This window comes from Sphaerodactylus townsendi, linkage group LG04 (assembly GCF_021028975.2).
Source record: "Sphaerodactylus townsendi isolate TG3544 linkage group LG04, MPM_Stown_v2.3, whole genome shotgun sequence".
NCBI lineage: Eukaryota > Metazoa > Chordata > Lepidosauria > Squamata > Sphaerodactylidae > Sphaerodactylus > Sphaerodactylus townsendi.
The window spans coordinates 40154703-40178968 of record NC_059428.1 but is presented as its reverse complement, the minus strand read 5'-3'; the positions used below and the strand labels follow the sequence as shown (position 1 = coordinate 40178968).

General features: G+C 42.1%; 2 protein-coding genes and 1 long non-coding RNA gene across 4 annotated transcripts; 1 reads left to right on the top strand and 2 right to left on the bottom strand.

The window, feature by feature from the left end:
- The first annotated feature begins 71 nt into the window (after positions 1-71).
- Positions 72-10687, top strand: BLZF1 (basic leucine zipper nuclear factor 1). The gene is made up of 8 exons (XM_048493480.1): positions 72-220; positions 940-997; positions 2233-2286; positions 3413-3849; positions 5061-5260; positions 7041-7169; positions 7963-8185; positions 9713-10687. The coding sequence occupies exons 3-8, from the start codon at positions 2259-2261 to the stop codon at positions 9896-9898; spliced, it is 1203 nt and encodes a 400-aa protein (XP_048349437.1). The 5' UTR covers positions 72-220; positions 940-997; positions 2233-2258; the 3' UTR covers positions 9899-10687.
- Positions 3872-5122, bottom strand: LOC125431012. Its single transcript, XR_007244269.1, has 2 exons — positions 5011-5122; positions 3872-3989 (listed from the first exon to the last, which is right to left on the bottom strand). It is a non-coding gene; the product is annotated as an uncharacterized LOC125431012 (long non-coding RNA).
- Positions 10688-11358: 671 nt separating the features above from the next.
- On the bottom strand, positions 11359-23957 carry CCDC181 (coiled-coil domain containing 181). Of its 2 annotated transcripts, none has more exons than XM_048493478.1 (6): positions 23638-23957; positions 21899-22059; positions 18665-19660; positions 16490-16636; positions 14423-14577; positions 11359-12234 (listed from the first exon to the last, which is right to left on the bottom strand). In XM_048493478.1, exons 2-6 carry the CDS (start codon positions 22034-22036, stop codon positions 12072-12074), a joined length of 1599 nt encoding a protein of 532 aa, XP_048349435.1. In that variant the 5' UTR covers positions 22037-22059; positions 23638-23957; the 3' UTR covers positions 11359-12071. The 2 variants fall into 2 exon arrangements, with proteins under 2 accessions (XP_048349435.1, XP_048349436.1); XM_048493479.1 differs by having other exon boundaries at positions 14423-14574; positions 23638-23955.
- Positions 23958-24266: the final 309 nt, after the last annotated feature.

Below are 24266 nucleotides of genomic sequence, written 5' to 3'. Positions count from 1 at the left end.
GTCATTTAAAAACCACGCTTTCTTTCCGGCGTCGCTCTAGGCATGTAACAGTTGGACTCCGTAGGCGACCAGGATGGTGACAGGAGGACGTCATTACTAAGAAGTTGGGCGGAAACGAGTAGTGATACCGGAAGTTGTGCCAGTAAGGCGAGAAACGATCAGGGAAAGGCGAAAAAAACCGAAAGAGGCGTCAGTGAAAAGGGAGCGCTGCGGGATGTCGGTAAGTTGAAGTGTGTCGTGTTATCTGAGAAGTTTGCCTGTCATGCCAAGGACTTTCTCCGTATGTGTAGAGACTGGTAGCTATGTTAGGCTGTTGCAGCAAAAAGTAAACCGGAAGCTTCTGGCTGTTTGAGACAAACAACATTGCATTCTGGCGTAGGTTTTTGTGTCTGGAGCCTTCTTCTTCAGGTACAATAAAGTGGGTCGTCGCTAGACAGGACCCTGTAACGGATGGAGAGTTCCAGGTTTTGTTAGCAGCTGTAGTGAGGAGGAGCGCCAGAGTCTCTTTTCAACCTGGGAGTGGAGTGGGATTGCTGCTCTGGGTTGGCAAATACCTAGATATTTTGGGCGTGGAGCCTAGGAAAACGTCAACAGGATACAGTACCATGGAGTTCACCGTCCAAAGCAGCCATTTTCTCCAGGGAACTGATCTTTTAATCTAGAGATCAACTGTAATTCTGGGTGATTTCCAAATCCCACCTAGAGGCTGGTATCCCTGTATGAAACCTCTTAATGAATCCGAACTCAGCCATGTCAATCTAGTCTGCACAAATTTAAGCTGGAATTTTTTTCTGGTCTTTGAGGTGTGAAATATACTTGTCAAAAATCAGAGTCTGGCAGTGCATAGATATATTTATTAACTATATTTTATGGCACCACATTTTAGCAAGATGTGCTCAAGATGGCATGCTGAACATAATTTCTTTTTTCCCTTCAAAGGAAAAACTTCGTGAAATAAGGATCACCTCCTTTTCACCTCCTTTTTAAGCTTTTCATGGTAGGTATCAATTTAAGTGTGCTGAAGGTGGATTGTGACTTTTCTCACCAATCCAGGAACTGCAAGTATTATTAGAATTGTTTCTATTATGCTGAATTGTCAGCCTGTAGAGGAAACAAAAGCAGTCTTTTCATTATGAAAAGTGTATTCGTTTTGAGCATGAGGGTACGACCCAAAATCCGAATTGAGTTATTTCTAATAACTGTGGCACTGGATGGGATTGCACATTCACATCTGATTAAGTACAGGGATCCAGTTAGTTCAGAGAGTCTCCAGTTATCATTACAGTGTACGCCATTGTACTACAATGCATTTTACATGGGGCTACCCTGAAAGACAGTCCTGGAGATGGTGCAGCATGCTCCCTCTCGGATACAGACTAACACCTCAGGCCAGGGGTCTGCAACCTGCGGCTCTCCAGATGTTCATGGACTACAAATACCATCAGCCCCTGCCAGCATGGCCAATTGGATTTGTAGTCCATGAACATCTGGAGAGCCGCAGGTTGCAGGCCCCTGCCCCAGGCCATGCACATGCTACACCAGTGCTGAAGGATCTGCACTGGCTCTCAGTTCGCTACCAGGTCCAATTTAAAGTGTTGGTTGTGACCCATAAAGCCCTAAAAGGCCTGGGACCAGGCTACTTGCAGAAGCACCTTCTGCCATATAGACTGGCCCAGGTGCTGAGGTCACAGGGGAGCCCTGCTGGTGGTCCCGTCCCACTGAGGTGAGGGGGTTAGGGGTTGCACGGAGGGCTTTCTCTGCTAATGCATTCCCGTTAGAGGTCTGATAGGTACCAACACTATAACCTATCGGCACATGGTTAAGGCCGTAATGTTCAGCTGGATATTTGACTAATTGATACCATCTGCCCCCAGACCACTGGGCTTTTTTGGAACTTACCCTCCATCTGAACCTGGGACAGGGTTAGGAAAGGGGTGGTTTTAGGTATGTTTTTAGGAATTTTTAGCTGGTTATAATGCTGTTTAATTGTAATGTTGAATAATTGTTAGATTGTTGTAAGCCGCCCTGGGATGTATTTGAAGAGTGGGAGAAAAATTGATCAAATAAATAATTCTGTACATCTGGATGTGCCTCTGCATCACTACACAAGCAGCTGCATGAGCATACTCCTTTCTTGATTTGGGAAATAAAACTCTACACTATTGTGTTCTGTGTACAATTTAAGAGAACTGAGGCAAAAATGTAACTTTTAAAAACATTTTTATTTTTAAGGTGTTATTTCTGTATCTATCAGGAAAATGACAACTCTGCCAGAAACAGAGAACAGTAAGTGCTCATTGTTCCTCAAAAGTGCATGTAATCTTAAGAGATCTGTCCTACAACTTCGTGATAAGGAAGAATTAATACACTCCTTGGGTAATTTACGTATCTGCTAGACCATAAAAAGCTAGATAAAATATGGGCTAAATTCTCGTTCCGTGAGACTGCAGATTTCCCAGAGAGCCAGTGTGATGTAGAGGTTAAGAACAGCGGACACTAATCTGGAGAACCAGGCTTGATTCCCCATTCTGCCATATGAAACCTGTTGGGTGGCCTTGGGCTGGTCATAGTTCTTTCAGAACTTTTAGAGAATCCAAGACTTTTTTGGCCCTGGCTCCAAAATGGTGGAACATTTTGTCAGTTGAGACCAGAGCCCTGCAGGACTTAGTCCAGTTCCACAGGACCTGCAGGATAGTCATTCCATTGGGCTTTCGGTTGGAGCAGTGATGTATTTCCTCAAGTTCTACTGGCCTCCCAGTCTGCCCATCCTCCTCCTTTCCTCCTCTTTAATTGGCTATAAACAAAAGTGAGGTAGAACTATTGATCAAAATTGAAATGTTCCCTGGCACCTAAAGTTATTTAAAGAACTTAATGCCATTTGATATGGGATATAATGTTTTGATGTTATTAGCAACTTAATCTATTGTTATTGATGTTTCGATTTATTAGCCACTCTGAGCCTGGCCATTGGGTCAGGGAGAGCGGGATATTTAATTTAATTTAAAACATTTTAAAAGAAGTCTTAGACCATATGGAGACAGGCAATAGCAAGCCACTCTGAATATCTTTTGCCTTGAAAACCTGTAGGGTCACACCCATACAAGATATGGGTTGAATGCACATTCTGTGAGACCGCAAATTTTCCAGAATAACGTTAGCACAAGCAACATGATGACTTGTCAATTATCTGAGTATGTTAATAACATTTTAAATATCATTACCAAACTGTTATTCTGTTACCATAGTTTATATCTCATTCAGTATGTTCTGGGCTGTTAACCTGGCTCCTGAAATGCATGACTGAAAGCAGAGTCTTTCCAAAATTTGTACAGTCTTTCTTCAGAAGAAAGTAGAAGGGAAAGCTTGTTCTCTCTTGAGTAGCTGTATTAATCTTTTTCTGTTTGTCTCTAAGCATCAGCTGACTATGCCACCTCACCCATCCGTGGATCTGGAGATGGCATGGAAACAGAGCAACCATCTAAATCTGTTGAAGTTGTCCACACCTCACCCAGTCATGCCCGACTCAGCCCGCACAAGAAAGCTCTTCCTTCTATAAGTCCTGGAGTTCTTCAGCTGGGGAAGATACAAGGTGATCAAGCTGTGGAGATTGAAACTGTCCGAATCCTGGTTCCTAAAGCTGCAATTAAGCATGTTGTTCCTTCCAAAAATGCCAAGGTGTCTAAGTCTGTAGGACATCAGAGGGAAACACTCAGCCAATCAGAGGGGATTTCAGAAAATAAGAAAGATCTATTGGAGCTAAAAAATGCAATTGAAAAGCTCAGGAACTCAGAAAGAAGGTTGCTGCAGGATAAGGAAGGTCTTTCCAACCAGCTACATGTACAGACAGAGGTAAGGAGCCAAGAAACAGGTCTGATCATTATACTTTATTCTATTTAGACCACTTCATCACCCATGGGATCAGAGCAGTTAATTACAGCATCAATGAAAAGCATCAGTTTGGAATGTCTTCTTTGTTTCTATTTGTGTTTCTGCAAGACACAGTGTAAAATCACAACAGTGAGTTGGATACTAAGGCCCACGAGGCCATATACTTGCAGAGCAAGTCTCTCACTTCCCTGGCAAAGCATGGGATGTTGTGGTAAGGGATGAATTCTGAGTAAGAATCTTCTAAACATACTGGCTGTATGGAATTCTTGTACAGGTGTGAGTCTTGTGGTGTGGCACATACCTAAATCACATCTAAATTGGCCCTAAATATACACTCCTTTATCTGATTACTTGTGGCCATATCAGTCATATGGAAGGAGTGATGAAACTAATGTGAGAACTTGTTCAGTAAATTTTTCTGGGCGCTGATTCAGTCACAAACATAGTAATTCTGATAAAAAGGCAGTAAAAGACACTTTTTAAACCCAGCTAGAATAATATCATCCTTTGTATTGCTATGGAAACTGAGGACCAGATCTACCAGACACCTGGGGACTACATTTGTCTGTTCTACCAACTGCATTAAAAATATCGTACTCCTGACAAACATCTCTTCAAGTGCTTCACATGTGTAACAGCCTGGCTGTACATAGATTGCTCTTTCACTGAAATGCTAGTGTACTCTGCACATCAGTGATCACAGGCAATTGTAGATCGCTCAGTGCTGCAGAGACATCTGAACTGAACTATAGATCGTCAGTGCTGCAGAGTAATCTGTATTTACTGGTCTGTGGCAGGCATTCATAAGCATGTAAAATGGTGTTACAGTTTTGGGAGCAATTCCACCAGTTAGTGGATTTTCTGAATTACCACTTTCAGCATGGTGAAGTTCATATAGATATTGTTAAGCATTTATAGTGGTAGCGTTCCCTATTATGTGTGGCAAAGTTTTAATTTATGCAACCATACTTTAAATATCAAAAGGCTTGAACATACAACACACAGCTGTCTCCTGTTTGTAGTGTATACTGTATATATTTTACTATGAATGAGCATCACACTGACTTGGAAACTCCCAATGGCTGAACTACAGCTTGTTCCTGATATAAACTGGTAACGAACCTCACTGAGGAATGTTGCAACTGGACCTACTAAGTGTCGTCTTCTTTTAGGTCAATCGGGAGCTGAAGAAATTGCTTGTTGCATCTGTTGGGGATGACCTGCAGTATCACTTTGAACGCATGGCTCGGGAGAAAAATCAGTTGATTCTTGAAAATGAGGCTCTGGGTCGAAATGTGTCTCAGCTATCTGAACAATTAGAGAGAATGTCAATACAATGTGATGTCTGGCGGAGTAAATTTCTAGCAAGCAGGTACTGTGTTTAAAGCTTTCCCAATGTGCATAAAAGGTTACTGTGAAAAACAGCCTCTAAAGTGACTGAATAGTCATAGAAAATATAAGTGGCAATTGTGGTCTTACAGCAACATATTTTAGTTAGCATCTCCTCAACATAGAAACTTTCCGAATATTATAATGTTAAGCAACTTACCATGTATTACTGTTCCTCTAAGGTTGGTAGGCTGCAATGCTTTATTGCTATTCACCTAATGTGAATTGAAATTATATCAAGAAGCAAGTCTGATTTTTTTTAAAAAACCTTATTTATTGATTTTAAATAATGACATATGTAAGGACAAAAACTTTTTTTAAACCTGCATACTCACAAGTGGGGCACTGCCTCTCTTCTATGTGTGGTAAACTTTTCTCCCGCCATTGTCCTTATTGAGTTCCATCTTTACTGCAGTCCTCTCCTGAGTTGTGTGTGACTTTTGTTCCACGCTGGTTCCATAGCCTTCAAAATCAGTCTTAGAGGTTGCAGAGGAAAGGGGAAACATGGGAAAGATCCTCAAGCGCTATTGAGTTCATACTTTAAATGACCCAGTCTAAGGTAATAATATACCTTCCTTGCTATAGAGCAGGGGTGTCCAACTGTGGCGCTTCAGATGTTCATGGACTACAATTTCCATGAGCCCTTATGGCCATGCCACCAGGGGCTGATGGCAATTGTAGTCCATGAACATCTGAAGCACCAGAGTTAGACACCCCTGCTATAGAGCATAACTCACAGTAGGAAGACTTCTGTAGGTTCAGATGTCCAGGTTTCCCAATAGTCCTGGGGCGGGGTTCAGTTCCTGGTCTAGCTTCTTAACCTTAAGAAAGTCTTGAACACAGATCTATCGCCACACCCTTTGATGGATTTATAAATCATGCAGGGTCTTTATAAGAAATGGGAAGGTGTTGGAGGCTATTGAAGCCTTAATGTTCAAGTATAGTCCTTCAGAACTCACTCCTAAGATCGTATTGGTGGGGGAGAACCAGTTGAAACTTTTTTTTATTTCAAGTCACAGCTGACTTAGAGTGATCAGTAGGGTTTTCAAGACTAGACATTCTGAGGGGGTTAGTCATTGTCTTCCTGCGTATCTTAACCCTAGTTTTCCTCGAAGGTCTCCCAGTCAAATACTAGATAGGGCTGACCCTGCTTACCTTCCAAGATCTGACATGACTGGGCTAGCCTGGTCTATCCAGGTTGAAACTGTACTCCTTTGCTTATGATTGGGCAGATCTTGTAGGCAGTGCAGTGCAGCCAGTAAGGAGGAAGACAGTAGCCCAGAAGGAATGGATTTGCTGCAGTAGTTGTTCCTAGCTAACTACTCTTGCTCCTCTCAGGCATTCCTGAACAATAAAGTATCAAAATAAGCCTTACATTTTGTTGCTGTTTCATCTTGGAGTTATTACTTCAAACATAGCAAATGATTTCTAATGGGACCTCCACATTAGAAGAGATAATAGTATGCAATTTACATTCAGTTCCCCACCCAGCTGCAGCATTCAGTGAGTGTTTCCAGCAAAGGCCACTCTCTCGTAGCCTAACCTACATCACCGGAGAAGGTTAAGATGTCACAATGCAATGGCTTTGATTAATTTGAAATGTAAAATAAACAAGTTTCCTGTAAGATTTTCAGAGATTAGTTCAGGACTTCATCCTGTAAGTATTAAAAGACCCTGAAGTATAAATGCCAAGCCCATCTGCTAATGCATTTTTAAGTGATATTCTAATGCATGAAACTCATCTGGCATTTCTTCTCCTGCAGAGTCATGACAGATGAATTGACTAACTTCAGAGCAATTCTCCAGCGTCAAACTAGGGATGCTCAAAGTGCAATTCAGGATCTGCTAAATGAACGGGACCAGTTTCGGCAAGAAATGATTGCTACACAAAAGTATGAACTCTTGTGTGATGTCCTCAACCTTTTAATCTGTCAGACTTCCACCTGAACAGTTTTCATTCATAGGTTTCCTGATAAACTTCACTTCTTTTCTTTGTATTTCTTCTGCGCATTTGTTTAATTATCATGGAGTTACCCTAAATATAATAGAAGAGAAGGGGTAATGAGGAAAGCAAGTCCTGCTGACGCTTACTAAGGGGAGGATGCCACCTTATTTATTTATCTGATTTATACCCTACTCATTTCCAGACTAGTTTTCAGGGTGACTTAAAACATATTCATTTTAAATTAAATATATAAACAATGAAAACCTTTGTTAAATAAAACACATGGTGCTCTAAGAAGAACATCTGACTCACAATTAGACACACACAAATAGGGCCTATATTCTGGAGTACAGGAAAAAAGTGGCCGTGAATCACCACGGTCACAGTTGCTGCCCAGGAAGGGCAAGGGGAGAGTCCCTGGCTTCTGCCCTAAAGAGGGCATTTGAAGCCCTCCCTCTTTTACCTGAAGACTATCACGGCTCTTTTAAGTCATACTGAAAAATCTGGCCCTCTGCGCACATGCACACCAGAGGGTAAGCAGGCACATGTACACTGGCCCTGCCCCCACCTTTGTACAATCACCAATTTGTAGGCACAGAACCTACATGTATATGCTTTGTTCTCATAGCTAATGTTCTCTTTAGTTGCTCATCCTGCCACTTCTATGGTCTAGCAAATCTTTCACCTCTGCAAGGCTTACAATCAAATTCAATTTCTCATTATCTTTATTTCCTGCACAGATTGCTGGAAGAGCTGCTAGTTTCTCTGCAGTGGGGGAGACAACAAACTTACTATCCTAGTGCGCAGCCTCTCAGTACTGCAGAACTTGCAGCTGTGAATCAAAGACTGGCTAAAGCTGTGACCTCTCATCTTCTTGGAAATGCTGATGCATCTAACAGTCCCCAAAAGAATTCCTCACCTACAGAACTCTGCAATACTCCTGCTGAAAAAATGGCTGAAATGGTAAAAACAAAATTGGTTACAATCTATTTACTACTTTTGGAATGCTAAAAAGAGGTTCTTTCACGTTTTCCTTAAGGAAATGCAAAGACATTTGTCTTCATTTAGCTAGCAAAAACTTCGGGGTGTGATTTGAAAGTCTCACTGTTGTATATTGTGTGAATCAAAAATTTTCATTCATAACTTCTCACTCCAGCTTACCAAGATGTTCAGTGAAAAATGGGACAGTTTTGGTCTTGTTGTGATCAGTCACTGATGAGAAAAGAAGATTGCCCAGGGACAGGGCTGCCTCCCAGCACCAACAGCCCGTTCCACCCCTCTCCTTATCACAGACGTCCACCTTGGAGCACAGCCCCAACCAGGCTGCAATCGAAGAGGAGGGCCAGGAAAGCTAAAGAGCCAGTCCCAGACTGGCAGGGCATGACAGCTCACCAGAGACTAGGAGGCTGGAACAGGGAGCTCTCAGGAGGGAGGGAACCTCCTGAGAGGGATTAAAGGGAGGCAGGGAAAGAGGAGGAGGAGGTTGGTGTGGTGCTGGGACTCAAGCTTACAGGAGTGCTGTTAACTGCTTGATGAAAGTAAAGAGCATATGAACAGAATCCAGAGTCATGTCTTGTTTGATCCAAAAGGGTAGCCGAGCACTTTCAGGGCCAAGGTGGCCTATCCTGCAGGGGTATCCAGCAGAGGGGTGCTCACAGAGATGAAATGTAAGCATCAGGCTAAAGACAGACAGACTTTTAACTCTAGCTCAATTCATTAAGGGTTCCAGGTATCATCCCCTCTTTTTCCAGGCACTTCAGAAAACATGTATTACTACGTAAGCTGCACTTTTGTTTAATTTCCTTTCTTTGGCTTTGGTTGTAGCAGATAATTGTATTTTCAGCAGCCCACTGTGGCGCTGAGTAAGCAGCTGCAAGGTCTGACCCTCAACCACTATTTTGTACAGCTTAGGCAACTATATTGACCAATTATTACCTTCTCACCACCACCACCACCACCACCGCCTTGCGCAAGCATTTCCATGAACCAAGCAAGAGCTCATTGCAAGTGAGTTCTGCTTTTTCCCTTTCTTGCTGCAGCCTCCAGCTCTTCAGTCTATCCTGAGCAATTTTTCAACAAGGTATGGGAGAGATCTGGCCCAGTAATTTATCTATTCATGGTTGATTGTATCTCACCGCAAGTAACCACATTTGTGCTAGTTTATTTCCTCAAAATTTCTTAGAATTTATTCTATAGCCTAGTAAGCTGCTTTGCAGCCATGACTGAAATGTCTTTTTACCCTACCCAGAAACCTCAGCCTTAGGGAAGTTAATGGTGGCTGAACCACCTCTATCGACAGGAGTACACTCTCATCTGTGCAACTGTCCCAGCCATTGCTGAAGCTTAAGACCTTTATAATCCATATAATTTTTGTGATAAAATGTGGTCGAAACATGCCTTTTTTCTTCCTCTAAAGCTACCAGCAACTACTCTTTTTTTTTGTGAAAAGACACTGTTCGGAACTCCTGATTTATGTTTATTTTCTTTTAGGTATTAAGAATGCTGGATCCTGGTGCCTGTACAGAAGCATCTTGTGAACTTTCTTTTCCTGAGTCTTCACCAACCTCTTTCCTTTCACCAAAGAAGAATATTGGACGGTTTCACCCATACACTAGATATGAAAACATCACTTTCAACTGCTGCAATCGCTGCCAAGGAGAACTGATAGCTCTTTAAAGTTGGCCCAGTGCTCTGCAGCTAGAGCTGTTGCATCAGTACACTTTTGCACAGATCTACACTGTTAACTCTTCTGTGGTTTTTCATAGGGCTTTTATGCTGGTCAAGCAGTTTGGCTTGTACAGGATTGCAGCACAGTGCAATAGCACAGCTGCTTTTCTAGACAAGACAATGCTAAAACAGTATGTTACACTGTACGTAGTCCCTTAAATTCACACAAAATTTGTAGGTGTGTGAATGCAAAGATTAATAAACCTGAAAAGCATCAAACCTTGAACAGAAGTAGGCCTGTGCTGTTCTTGGGGTCAAGTGATTTAAAATGACAGTGTAAAATGTTGAAGTTTTGTTTCAGCAGTCACATTACTTGAGCAAGTACAAATCTTTTTCTTTTGAAGAAAAGGCCACTTGGTATAAACTGTTTAAATATCCTCTATCTTGATTGCAACTAAATGAATTCTAGAGTGTATGAGGTGTTGTACATGAAATTGAAACCAAAGAGCAACAATATAGAAAGCTTCTTCTGGTGCTGTTACTGGGTAGGTTGATCTTTCAGCTGTACCTCAAGAAACCAAGATGTACATGGTGGCATTTTTTCCCCTTTTAAAGTTCTAGTATAGTAACAGTGTGTATATATATATATATATATATATATTGGTCTGGGTTACTAACAACCTTTACAATAAACATTAATTGCATATTTTTCTTTTTGAATAGATTTTACACATTTGTAAAACTGGTAATCTTGATCAGTTTTCTAAGTAACACAAATATAGAAATGGTACACCATGACTCAGCCTATTCTTGAACAGACATACAACAATGAAATTCATGTTCACATCTTTAAATGGCCTGTTTCGTGGGTAACTCCACAGATTTCAGAAGCTAGGATATCAAATTACTTCACAAATCAAAGTCAATTTATTGTGTGGATTTTATTAAACTAGAATAAATTTCTTCTGTTCTCTATGAGAAAAGAAAAAACTTGCTACTGGTTATCTGTTCATCTCAGAAAGGGGAATTCAACAGTCAATTTCTGTCAGTAGAAAGCAGTGGATATGCGACTTTTTCTGATCTCTCCACTGCAGACCACCATGACCTCCAGTGTTTCCCTCAGCCACAGTTTGGAGTGCTCAGTGGTTAAAAAAAGAGGCTTTTGTTATGTCTGGAGAAACACATCCTTTAGTTTCAACTTTGTATCTCTTTCCTAATATTTCCTTACCCTCCAAACCACCATATTACATTTACTCTTTGTCTTTGCAGTCAGGTTCTTTAGTGGGAAGTAACGCTTGTGGAGTTTGCAGAAAGAAGAACTTCGTGTCCAACAAATTCCATAGGTAGAAAATAGTTCCTGAAAAATGAGCGCTCTAAATTGTACCCATAAGGGCTTTTTTAAAAGGTGCAACCCTCCACACATCCCAAGGTTGAGAAAGTTGTAGGCAGCTGACTAGTCCAAACCAAAATACAGACGCAACATACTGTCTTTTATTGGAGAAACCAAAATGACAAAAAACACTGAAAGCTTCCAAGTCCTCAATGACTCTTTAGCTGGCTGTTGGGAGCAGATGTCTGAGGACATGGCTCTTAAGACCTTGTCTTGCCAGTATCCTTGGCATAAGAAGTTGAATAAAGGGCTCCTACTGGAAATATAAAAGCCAACTCTGAGATATCTGTTTCTGTCTCCTCCACTACCCTTATTTCTGTAATAACCAGTCTGACGAGTTCGGGAGAAACAAAAGTCATTATGGTTGCTCCTAATAAAAAGTATTACACAGTCTTTGTTCCTGTTAGAACAGAAGTATGGTCACAGAATGACTACATCTGCCCTTAATTAGATGGTGCTGTGACAGTTATGAGTGAACTATCAGCATATGGATGTGGAATCCAGTCTTTTAGGTGTTGAGCCAAAAGATGTTTGACTTGACATGAGTGTATCTAAGACAAGTTATTTTAAAATGATTTATGCTGCAATTGCCATATGGCTGTTTATTTTGTGGAAGTGAAAACCAAGCCACTCGCAAATACACTACTATGGGGACAGGGGCGTGTAAAATCACTGCAAAAATTAAGACATTATTGAAGGATTATGATATGGAGAAGCTGCTTCCAGGAGATAGTAACTCAAGATATAAAAGGTACTCAGTGAGACAAATTCTAGGCACCTGGTGACTAAACCTCAGCTGTACTGGTCAGTGAAGCGAAGTGATTTGGGTTCAGAAATAGAACACAGGATGTTCTCTATTTGTTTTGCTCTTCGGGCTTCCTGCCGTAACTGTTTCGATCGCTCTTTGGAAGCCAGTACCTCAGCTCGCTTTTCTCGCCTTTTCTTTCTTAGCCATCTGCAGGGAACATGAACAATTGCAAAGAGCTTAATAAGATTATCATTTCCATGTGTGCTGAATATTAGCTTACAGACCATCTTTTAAGCAAAAACTGTTGCACTCTGGAATTGAATAGAACCGTAAGAGTAGTGAAGAAGTAACATTTATTAGGTAAGTCACAAGGTGTGCTATAGTATCTGCTTGCAGTTAGTGATGGAAGAAAATGTACATTTTAAAAAGCTACAAGCAAGCAGTGAGCCTCTTACCGATTAAAAGGGCCAGCATAACCACTTCATCTGTCATACATATTACTTAATTGGTAGAATAAAGATTTAGCAACAGATAAATCTCCTGCCACAAAGCATCTCTCCCTAATAGTTATTCACAATGGGACATTTCAGGTATGGGGCCAAGTAATGGCATAAAGGTCCTGTGCCTGAATGTTCCCTTCTACCTTAAGCAGTTGGAATGTACAAGTGGCATGGTTTAGTGTAAACTTAAACTGTGTGAGCATGATGTAGTGGTTAGTGTGAGACTAGGATCTCCAGTCTACCATGAAGTTCACTGCGTGACCTTAGGCCAACCTCACAACCTTTGCTGCCCTGAGATCATTCGGAGGAAAGGTGGGTTAAAAATGTACTATACGCAGTTCCACATAAAGACCTAAGTAAAATTGCCATTTCCTCCTTCTCACCCCTCCACGTGCTCCATGCCCCCCCCCCCTCATTGTCTAGTCTAGATCAAGCTGCAATGAGAGGTGGGGTGGAGCACGTGGACAGGCAGGAGGAAATGGGGGATGAACTTATAATTTTACCCAGATCTTTATGTGGAACAGGGTATAGCTAGTGCAGGGGTAGGGAACCTTTAACACTCAAAGAGCCATTTGGACCCGTTTTCCACGGGAAAAGAAACACTTGGAGCCACAAATAATTTTTGACATTTAAAATAAAGATAACACTGTATATATTGGGTTTTTTAACGTTTTACTCCGCTCATTCTGAGAAGCGCATGGATGCGCCTGCCCTGCTGCCTGCAGGGCGGGCAAGGATGGGGCCAGTAGCTTGGCCTTGCCGGCTGCAGGGAAAGCGCCCGCCCCGCTCAAATGGGGTAGGCAAGAGGGGAACCCCGCGGTGCGGCCCAGCCGGCCGCGGGCAATTGGTGCGCCCGCCCTGCTGCCTGTAGGGTGGGCAAGGATGAAACCAGTGGCTCAGCCTTGCCGGCCGCCGGGAAAGCGCCTGCCCCGCTCAAACGGGGTGGGTGAGAGGGTAAGCCCGTGGCGCGGCCTCGCCGACTGCTGGGAAAGCGCCCGCCCCGCTCGAACTGGGCGGGCGAGAGGGGAAGCCCGCGGTGCAGCCCAGGTAGCCATGGGCAGTTGGTGTGCCTGCCCTGCTGCCTGCAGGGCAGGCAAGGATGGGGCTGGCGGCTCGGCTCGTGGAGCTGCAGTGCAAGGGCAGAAGAGCCGCATGCGGCTCTCGAGCCGCAGGTTCCCTACCCCTGAGCTAGTGTATCAACTCTAACTTAACGGCAAACTACAGTTTGTGCTTCGCCTATTCACAAGTGCAAACCACTGTTACACTGTAGGGGCAATCTTGGTTTAGGGAGGAAGCACAAATCATAGTGTGCCATTTCAGCTGTATCAGCAAATGGTGGTTTGCACTAAAATGGAGTAGAGAATGTAAGCGGCTTTGGGTCCGCAGTGAAAAGAGACAGAGAAAATTAGGTTAAATAAAACAATAAAAAAGGGGAGCTGAGCAAGAGAGACACAGCCCTTTATCAAAATTAATCCAAACAAAGCTAATTCATGAGGAGGAACTCCAAATGATTTGAATGGTTTTTTTTCTCTTTGAAGAGATCTGCCAGAGGAACTCAAAGCCAGTTTCAAAAGCAGCTATGAATATTTAAGCTATTTTAAAAACTTTTAATCTGGCAAGCAGTTGAAGACAGGATTAGGTTTACTAAATCAAAGTGCAAGATAAGAGCCACCTCATCAACCCAGGAAGCACAGTACTACAAGCTTTCATGGGTTATGTACTACAAATCAAAATGCAGTTTTAATTTCAAATTCCTGTACAGAAGGACTACCGTTCATTCAAATGAAACTGTGTTCTCCCAAGCGCCTTCAGATGTAAGGTTTGTGACACATGTAATGATCCAAAGTAAATTGCCTGTAATAGCTCTTTCTGTTAAGCAGGGAACCAAAACTTACTGTTTATAAGCTTTTTCATTTTCTGCAGTTCTAGGAAGGAAGAACATGCACTCCTCCTGCTGCTTCTGGTTTTCGAGCTGTTTTTCTTTCACCTGGTCTCGCTGTTTTTTTTTAAGCCACAACCTGAAAGCTTCATCTGGATTTCTGCTATCCTGCTATTTAAAAGAATAAACTTACAAATCTGTTTTGCTGTCAAACTCCGTAAACATATGGATAATGCACTGAGTTATTAAAACTTGCACCAACTTGGCTGCAAATATGAATGTGATCACTTTTACAATTATTTGTCCCTGTTCAAGACAAACTGAGGCATTCACCATCCTTCAAAATCACAGCATCATAGAGTGGGAAGTGCCATACAAGCTCCAACTCCTTGCTCATTGCAGGATCAACCAAGAGCATCCCTGACAAGTGTTCATCCAGTCACTGCTTGAAAACTGCCAGAGAGGTAGCTCACCATCTCCTGAGGCAGCCTATTCCACTGTTAAACAACTCCCACTGTAAAAAAAATGCCAAGCCAGTATCATTCCACCCATAATATATATCCATTCTTCTGAGTCCTATCCTCTGCTGCCACAGCTCCCTGCCTTCCTCTAAATGACAGCTTTTCAGAGTACAATCAGGTCCCCCCTCAACCACCCCTTCTCCAGACTAAACATTCCCAAGTCCCTCTGTCTTCCTCTTAGGCCTTGCAGTCTCTAGGCCCCTGATCATGCAATTGGAAAAATGAAAAGTCAGACAGGGAAAATAGGAATGCTGTAAGCAGAAAACAGTAGGATTAGATACTGTGCTGTATTTTCATTGAGTCTTTACCTTGCCTACTTGCCCTGCCGTCAGAAAAGTGATCTTGCTTGAAAAAGCTAGATGTTGTCTCATTTGGTTTTCAAGCTAGTTAATCGCAATACAATTTTGCTTTCTGGAATTAAACCTCCAAATTCACTGTAATTAACTTTACCCACTACTAACTTCCTAATAGCAAGTCCCGTGGCGCAGAGTGGTAAGCTGCAGTCCAAGCTCTGCTCACGACCTGAGTCTGATTTCAACAGAAGTTGGTTTAAGGTAGATGACTCACAAAACCCAAATTTCCATCCTTCTAAGGACAGTAAAATGAATCCCAAGCTTGCTGGGGATAAAGTGTAGATGACTGAGGAAGGCACGACAAACCACCCTGTAAACATGTCATGATGTGATGTCACTCCATTGGTCAATAATGACCCGGTGCTTTCACAGGGGACCACCTTTACAATTTTAGCAGGAGATACAAAATAGTCTTGCAAAATAGGCTTTCATGGATGTAGTAAAAACCTACTACAACCCACTCTGGTATGAAACACCCAAAGTCACTTCTCTATTCCCTCTCCAAATTGCCTCCTCCCACCCCCACACACTTATGCATAATGCCTCCCACCAAATGCCTCCCACCAACTGACAATATTATCCATACCACAGTTTAAATCCTTTAATGGGTTAAGCTTGAAATCTCCCATATTCAGTTGTCCCTGCAACCTCATTTTGACTTTGCATACATTTCACAGAAGGACAATGCAACCTATTCAACTTACCCACTGATTCTTACTTTGTACCATGTTGCCTATTCAAAACTCTTCACTTATCCCCCTGAACCTGATCCTCTGAACAACTGTAGAGACCAATATAGCTCTACCTTCTTCCCCCACCCCCCGCGCTCTTCTTCATCTATACAGAGCAGGTCAGCATGAAATATGCTAAATGAAATCCAAGAGATGTGACACTGTTTCTATGGGACCACACAGTGGCCACAGTCAGAATACTGGAAAATTGAAAATGTTGCCTGGGGATCTGCACCTATATTAAACTGAAAGGCAAAATGGCAATGTCCAGGTGATCATACTTATTGATTGACATTTATTTTGCAATAGCCTATCAAGCGAGTTTCTAAGTGGCTGGTAATTGCATTACCTATAGAAAAATGATCACAGATCCACAGCACATACAGATGTTGGCAGCTGCCATTCTGAAATCAAAGGCTAGAATGCAACCTACCCTTGCCAAGGAATTTCATGTGAAGCACCAAAGACATTAACCTACCCTGCTGTTCAAACCTTCCAGCGCTTTTGCACGTTGAATTCGTCTCTCTTCTTGCATTTGTCCTTTTTTCTTCTCCAGCCAAGCATTGAAAACCGTATCATTTTCTTTCCGTTTCTCCACCTCCTGTTCTCTTTTACGTGCTTCTTCCTTGTGTTAATTTTTTTAACATTAGAATTTTTAAGCAGTCCCATTCAAAGCAAAGGATATAATTCAGTGTACATTACTGCATTAAAATTATTAGAAAATTTGTTTTTCAGAGTTGGACTAGAAATATCTAATAATGATAATTTGATTCAAATGTCTACAATAACCACATAGTCTAATTAAGATGAACAGCCTGGAAATCATTAATAGCAACCAGGTAAATAAAAAATAAGGGCAATAGGGTGATTCCAGGTAACACCATAAGTGTTGGGTATGCAGATATCTTCAAGATAGAAGGGAACTGTATTAGCAGCCATGTCTATCCAAGCATATTAGCAGGATCAGAACAGGTGGTAACACTGAAGATTAGTCACTCTCAAAGCAAGCTTTATCCTATCTGGTACATTTTTCATTCAGTACCATCTTTTATTTCTGGTTTCATACAACAAAGGAAAATTCATCAAAAGGGAAGCTACCATCTGCCCTAGATTTGCACTGACAGAAATATGTATATGGTTCCTTCTAATTTAACCAGATTCAGAAAACAAGACTTGAAGATACACACAACCCCATCTGTTTAATGCACTAGGTCACAATCACTACTTCAGTAATTCCTAGCACAGCGTAATCCTTTCTATTTTTAAAAAGCAAAATAAGTAGTCCTCCTCCTACTGCTTTACAATGCTTAATGTGAATTCCCTGTAATGTCCACTTAAAAGAATGAGATATGAAAGACCTCTGACATTCTGGAGGACTCATGCCAGTCTGAACTCACAACACTGACTTTGACAGATCAATTGTCTAAGTACAAAGCAGTTTCATGTGTGTTTGTGTTCATGTGCACAGATTTTTTTTAAAATCATATACATATAATAGAGCAGCGAATATCATAAAACAGAACAATACTATAACAAAATAATACTATAATATTCTCAAAATGGCCATGGCATAGATCAGTGATGGTGAACCTTTTCGAAACCGAGTGCCCAAACTGCAACCCAAAACCCACTTATTTATTGCAAAGTGCCAACATGGCAATTTAACCTGAATACTGAGGTTTTAGTTTAGAAAAAATGGTTGGCTCCAAGGCGCGCGTTACTCGGGAGTAAGCTTGGTGGTAGTCAGTGGCTTTGCTTTGAAGCAATTGAACCACGACCCTAGGAGGTGAATCACATGGGTGAATCGCAACCCTAGGAGGGTTTACTCAGAAGCAAGCCCCATTGCCAACAACCGAGCTTACTCCCAGGTAAAGGATCATGCTTTAGTTCTTCACATGAAAATCAGTGGGATTTAACAGCGCTTACCTACACTGCTTCCCCAAAACTAGGTCTTAGGTTTAATGCTAATAATCAAGCCCAGCGACCCAGGCCAGCCTAGATGTGTGGGGGGGGGGGGGGGGACTCTGTTTGCGCATGCCCATAGAGAGGGGTCTGAGTGCCACCTCTGGCACCTGTGCCATAGGTTTGCCACCATTGGCATAGATGCTATAGAAAAGGGATTAAAATAATCCTATAGGATATGTTTGCAAACAGCAACTACAAACAGCATGACAATTAAACCAAACCGCCACTAATCAAAATCACTATACCTCTCTCTGCACACCAGTTTCTATACCTCTCTCTGCATACCAGTTTCTGGGGGACTAACAATAGAAGGTTGTCACCTTCAAGGTGTGCTTGTAACCATTCTAGAAGCATATGGGGGGTCAGTATTATAAAGCAGATGCTGGACTAGATGGACTCCTGGTCTCATTTGACATACCCATGCTGAAAGCAGCAGCACCACCCTCAAAAAAAACAGTTTAAGAGGTCTTGCTCCTCTGAAAACTAAAAGATCTTCTCTGGTAAATATCCCCAAGTAGTTCATTCAAAAGCTTCTAGACCAGGATAATACAAGCCTTGCCTCTCCCCTGCAAATGAAGTAATTTCTTGTAATTACAGGACTTGGAACTAAGTCCTGCCTATTGATCTTAATAGGAAAAGAAATACAACAGGAATGACAACTGTCTGCTTGTTTCTTTGGTCCTCTCACCTGTTTCTTTAACCTCTCTCTTCTTTGTTCCATTTGCTTTTGCAGTTCTTTCTGTCTTGGTGACAGACAGTATGTAGAACTTCTTACCCCCATATTTGCAGACTGCACCCTGCGTGGACTTTTCCCTCTTTCCACATCCCTCGTAATGTTGATAGCAGAGCTTGGACGAATGGGGGGCGGTTGAGGGAAATAAAGGAAGCTGTCCTTGGAAGGAGAGCAAGATGTTGCAGATGACCGTATAAGAGGCTCTTCTTTTGTTAAGCAGAAAGTGCCAAAAACAGCAGCATGAGAAGTTTTAGGAGAAACATGCTGCGCTTCAATGTCACTAAAAGAAACACTGAGTGGTGGGAAGAAGCCCTGGCTTTCAATGTCACGTATACTCAGGAGTTCAAACTTCCCATCTCTTTCTACTAAGATTTTGCCATCCTTGTGTTCATCATCCAAAGAACTGCTTAGAGGAAAAGGTATCTCCTCTCGTTCTGGTTCATTAGAAATGTGGAACTGAGACAGCCTACCTGAAATGTCCCTTTCTCGGTGAGGATCATTTTTATCAATTTCAATAGCATTCAGAGGAGGGACTTCAAGATCTACCAGATGATCCTTGAATTTCAGTTTCTTCTCTTTCGTTTCATCCAAAGGTTCCTGTGACAACAGAAGCTTGTTGGCTTCTTCAATTTTTTCCAAGATGTAACGCTTTATTTTTTCATCATCCTCATCCAAGTCCTCCCGGTTTGATTCCTGACAGGAGGTTTCGCTATCGGTATCAGATACTTGCTCCAGCCAATTCATGGGACACTCAGGTTCAGATTTTGCTTGATTTTGCATCTCTTCACCCTTCACAGCTTCTTCAAGATCTGGAGGCTCCTTTGAAGAATTCCCCTTCTCACCCTTCATAGCCTCCTCAGGTTCAGGAGAATTTTTTGAAGAACGTATTCTTTCTTTGCTATCTTCTTCATTAATACTTGCCTCAGCCACCTCTTCATTGTCTTCATGATTCTAAGAAGAAATTAAAAATAATTATTTGCATTAGAAGAGTAAATAATGACTTAGGTGCACATGGATTATGGAATCAATCCTATTTGGCAAACACAGTGTGATATACATACAAGCAATCCCCCAGTAATCTACTCTTCCTCTGAAATCATGATCCCATGCTTAAGTGGATATCAGTGGGGGTAGGGATATTGTCAAAGATTAAACCCCATCCTTTACTTATTATTATTTATTAATTTATTATCTTAGCTTCCAAACACGGGTTACGTTTCACGCCTATACATTTTCAAGGCCTGAAGATCTTTTAAAATTTGTATATAACCTTTCATCTTCTCTTTTAAACTTCTTCTCTTTTAAACTAACATTCCCTATATATGTCATTAACCTGGAAATCATAATATTCAAGAGTGTCCAAGACAGCATGTCCTTCCATAAGTTTCACAGTGGTAGCCATGCTGACCTGCAGCAAAAGCGAAAAACAGGAACAAAAGGAATCTTATGGCATCTTGAAGGCTAACAGATTTACAGCTGCATGAGTGTGGGTAAGCAGATGTAAAGACACACTTCATAACTGAATGCAGCATGAATCTGATGATAGAGGTCTAGGCCAGTGGTTCTCAACCTTCCTAATGCCGCAACCCTTTAGTACAGTTCCTCATGTTTTGATGACCCCCAACCCTTACATTTACCCATTTTACAGATGGAGAACACTGATGCAGAGAGTCTTAGGCGACCCCTGTGAAAGGGTCATTCGACCCCCAAAGGGGTCCCAACCCACAGGTTGAGAACCACTGGTCTAGGCTAACCCCCGCCCCCATCCCCTTGGAGCTACGCCTTTGAGTCCAGTTATACTGTCACTTTCACCAAGAATGCATTGCTTAGGAAATCCTAAGGAAATACTACAATTCCTACATAAGTAATAGATTATTAACACTGAAGAGGGAGGGGGGACTCTTCAAGGACGCAAAGGTGGATTCTGCATGGGCCAAAAACAGTGGTGTGAAAACGGTGTAAACCCTTTTAAAAACCATTTTACATCGTTTTCACACTTTTTTCACACCACTGTTTTTGGCCCACACGGAATCTGCCAAAGTCTTCTGCATGCATGCTGGACTTCTCTCTTCACCTCACTACCTCAGGTTCTCATGCTGGGGTTTCCCAGATGAAAGCATTTAGTTCACTGTAAGCTGCTCCCAAAAGAGCACTGTGGAAACAGGAATTCCACATAGTGTTTAATACCCAACAATGCCTCTGTGAGTATTCCCATGTTGTCACTACACACATCCTGAACTCAACAATATCCCCCTTTAAAAAATATTCTTGTGCATGCATGCCTGAGCAATATGCTGGGACAGGCTTGGAAACAAACTTAACAGGAGTTGCACTTTTCCCCCTCTGGGTTACAGGTCTCTATAATGATTGCATGTCTCCTTTCTACCAGTCTATCTGACACTATTGGTTCTTCTTTGTGTATGTGTGTGTTTGTAATCATAATAGTGGAAGAAAGATCAAATACAGTGTGTACTAACTGATGCTATTTTTCTGCAATAATGTATTACCAATATGCAAATTAAAAACAAAAAAGTCACAGCTCTGACAAATGATGCCTGGGAGTCAAGAAGTTTAAATGCTTAACAGAAAACCCAGAGAGCGTTATGACCACCTCATGAGACAGACCTGCACCAGACTCTGACCCCAACCTATGGTAAGAAAAAAATGGGAAATTGAGAGGTCTTTAAAAATAACTGACAGCAACATGAACTGTGCCATGTATCCTCTGGTCTTATTTATCTGCAGCAATGTATCGCTGATATGTAAACTTCAAAAAAATTATGACTCAGCACCAAAACAGAACACTGAGTGGACATGATATCTGGAGAAGAAACAGATCTTTCACACAATGAAAGCATGTTTTGGGGAAAACATCAGACCAAATGAAGTTTGAGAAATCTCAGGGAAAACACAAAAAAGTAGAACTAGTATGTAACTGAAATGAAACACTGCAGAAAGCTCACACAAAAAATCTGTTCAGGACCAGAACCACCTCAGTAAAGTTATCTGGAAGATATAGTTGTTTCAGAATCCCCTCCAGAATTACTCTAAGATTTAGCAGTGATTGTATGGAAACACTAAAGATGAATACAGAATCCCCTTTGAATCTCAACCTATATTCAACATATTGTATTTTACATGCCATTTAGATACTGACACAAAACAGCAAATGTAGCATTTTCTAAGTACCTGTGAGTCATCAACGCTACCTTTTTCCTCTTCATTAATTAGCCACTCAAGGTCCTTTTCAAAGTCATCTTCATATTCTCCAGTTTCTGTGGAATCTCCACTGTCAGCAGATTCACCAGTGTCTTTCTTGCAACTCATTGTGGATGTTTCTTAAAGTAAACCTAAAAATATGAAAAAATAAATAAACATAATTACAAAAGAATTAAAGCTTACTGATACCGGATTTTTTTGTCTCCAGATACAAGCCCACTAGGGCAAATGAGAAACCGTTGATTATAGTGATGTCAGCAAGCAACAAGTCTCATAACTATAAAGGCACCTTTTCTAGTTGCTATGACAGCAATCCTAAGCAGATCTACTGAGAAGAGAGCCCATAGGAACATAAGAAAGAACATAAGAAAGAGTCCATCTAGTCCAGCACTCTGCTACTCGCAGTGGCCCACCAGGTGCTTTTGGGAGCTCACATGCAGGAGGTGAAAGCAATGGCCTTCTGCTGCTGCTGTTCCCAAGCACCTGGTCTGCTAAGGCATTTGCAACCTCAGATCAAGAAGGATCAAAATTGGTAGCCAGAGATCGACTTCTCCTCCATAAATCTGTCCAAGCCCCTTTTAAAGCTAAGATCTTGTTCAGTGGGCTTACTCCCAGCAAAACATTCTTGGAATTGCACTGTGTTTTTAATGTTTTGTTGTACAGTTATCTGTATATGCACAGAGGTCTTTATTTGGGAAGTAGGATCAAATGTGAATTTAGCTCATGTAACAGGCCTTTGCAAATCAGAATCTTGCAGCTGAGACAATCAGATGCACAGAGTACTCCTACACTGTACTGTGTATGCTTTCATCTTACAAAAAACTCAGCTCGAACTGTAATTTAGGACTACAGGGACAACTTAGGAACAGCAGAAGCCTTTATACAGACATCTCAGAGTTTTCTTTCCAGCCATTTACCCATCATTCATATGGCTAACATCTCTCATGAGACAATTTTGACTGACTACTCCAAGGTCCCAAAATTAATTCAGTGCCAGAAATACCAGGATCTAATGTCTACTACTCTACCTTACTTAAAAAAAATGTCATTAAGAGACAGATATAAATAGATTTTGTGGCTTGTGCAAAAGATCATGCTTCTCCTGCAAGGACGTATCAAAAGCTGGATAGGAAATCTCTATAGAGGTCAATGACAGCAGAGGGTGATGACAATCACCCACATCTCATCTGGATTCAGTTATAATTTACTTAGATGAATCTGTAATGTTGATCAGATTACATGTACACCTCGATCTAACAGCACATATCCTTCAGAGATGAAATGATCAGCCTCTCTCAAGTTCATGTAGTATTCAGAAGGTAATAGCCATCTCAAACAGCTTCCATTTTCACAGACTCATCAAAAATAGGAAATTAAACCAAACAAGAGAATTCCTAAGTTACCAAAATTAAACATTTAGACCATATAGTCAGTTGATATTACTTAATCATCAGGGAATTTCGTATTCTGGCCCTTCAATTCTAAGGATAAACGGCGTCAATTACGGATGGTACATTTAGAACACTGTTCCTCTCTAGAACAGTGCAAGAGACAGGAGCAAATTAAATTCCACCCACTAGTTGAGCCCTCACTGCCCTCACCATGCTACCCCACAGAACAGTTTCATTAGTAAGCTTCCTGCATTTAACATGCATGTACCCTAAACCTGGTTTGTTTTTAAAAGGAAAGGGTAAAATTAAAGAACTTGCCTGATCCAAAAAAATGCGGGTGGATCTGTTCTTTCTTGCTCTCAGAGAGTGAAACACGAGTGCTATCTCCCTTCCTCCCTCTTGGGCAGAGGGTGCCACTTGAAATGAGCAGGAAAAGAAGCCAAGTGCCGCTTTCTGAACTCTACCTGCCCCACTCAGTTATTAAAACTTGGGACATAGTTATGCACCCACATAGAGCATCTGCCTCTCTTCACACCCTGGCGTTGTAAAGCAGCCAAATAATCTATCCTGGAGCGGGGAAACGAAGCCTCCCTCCGGAGTCAGCCACTGCCCTACTTTTCTGAACTCAGAACTGTAACCCTGAGGAAAGCAACAGCTGCAGAGGAGGATTAAGGCGACACAGATCCAGCTCGCAAGTTCATGAAACGAGAGCGGGCTATTTTTACGGCTAGGCCAGGGGTAGGGAACCTGCGGCTCGAGAGCCGCATGCGGCTCTTCTGCTGGGGGGGGGGGGGGGTGGGGGGGGGGGGGGGGTGGGGGGGGGGGGGGGCCATGGGGGGGGGGGGGCGCCCGGGGGGGGGGGGGGGGGGGAGGGGGGGGGGGGGGGGGGGGGCGTTGGGGGGGGCGGGCCGGGGCCCCCGGCGGGGGTGTGGGGGGGGGGGGGTGGG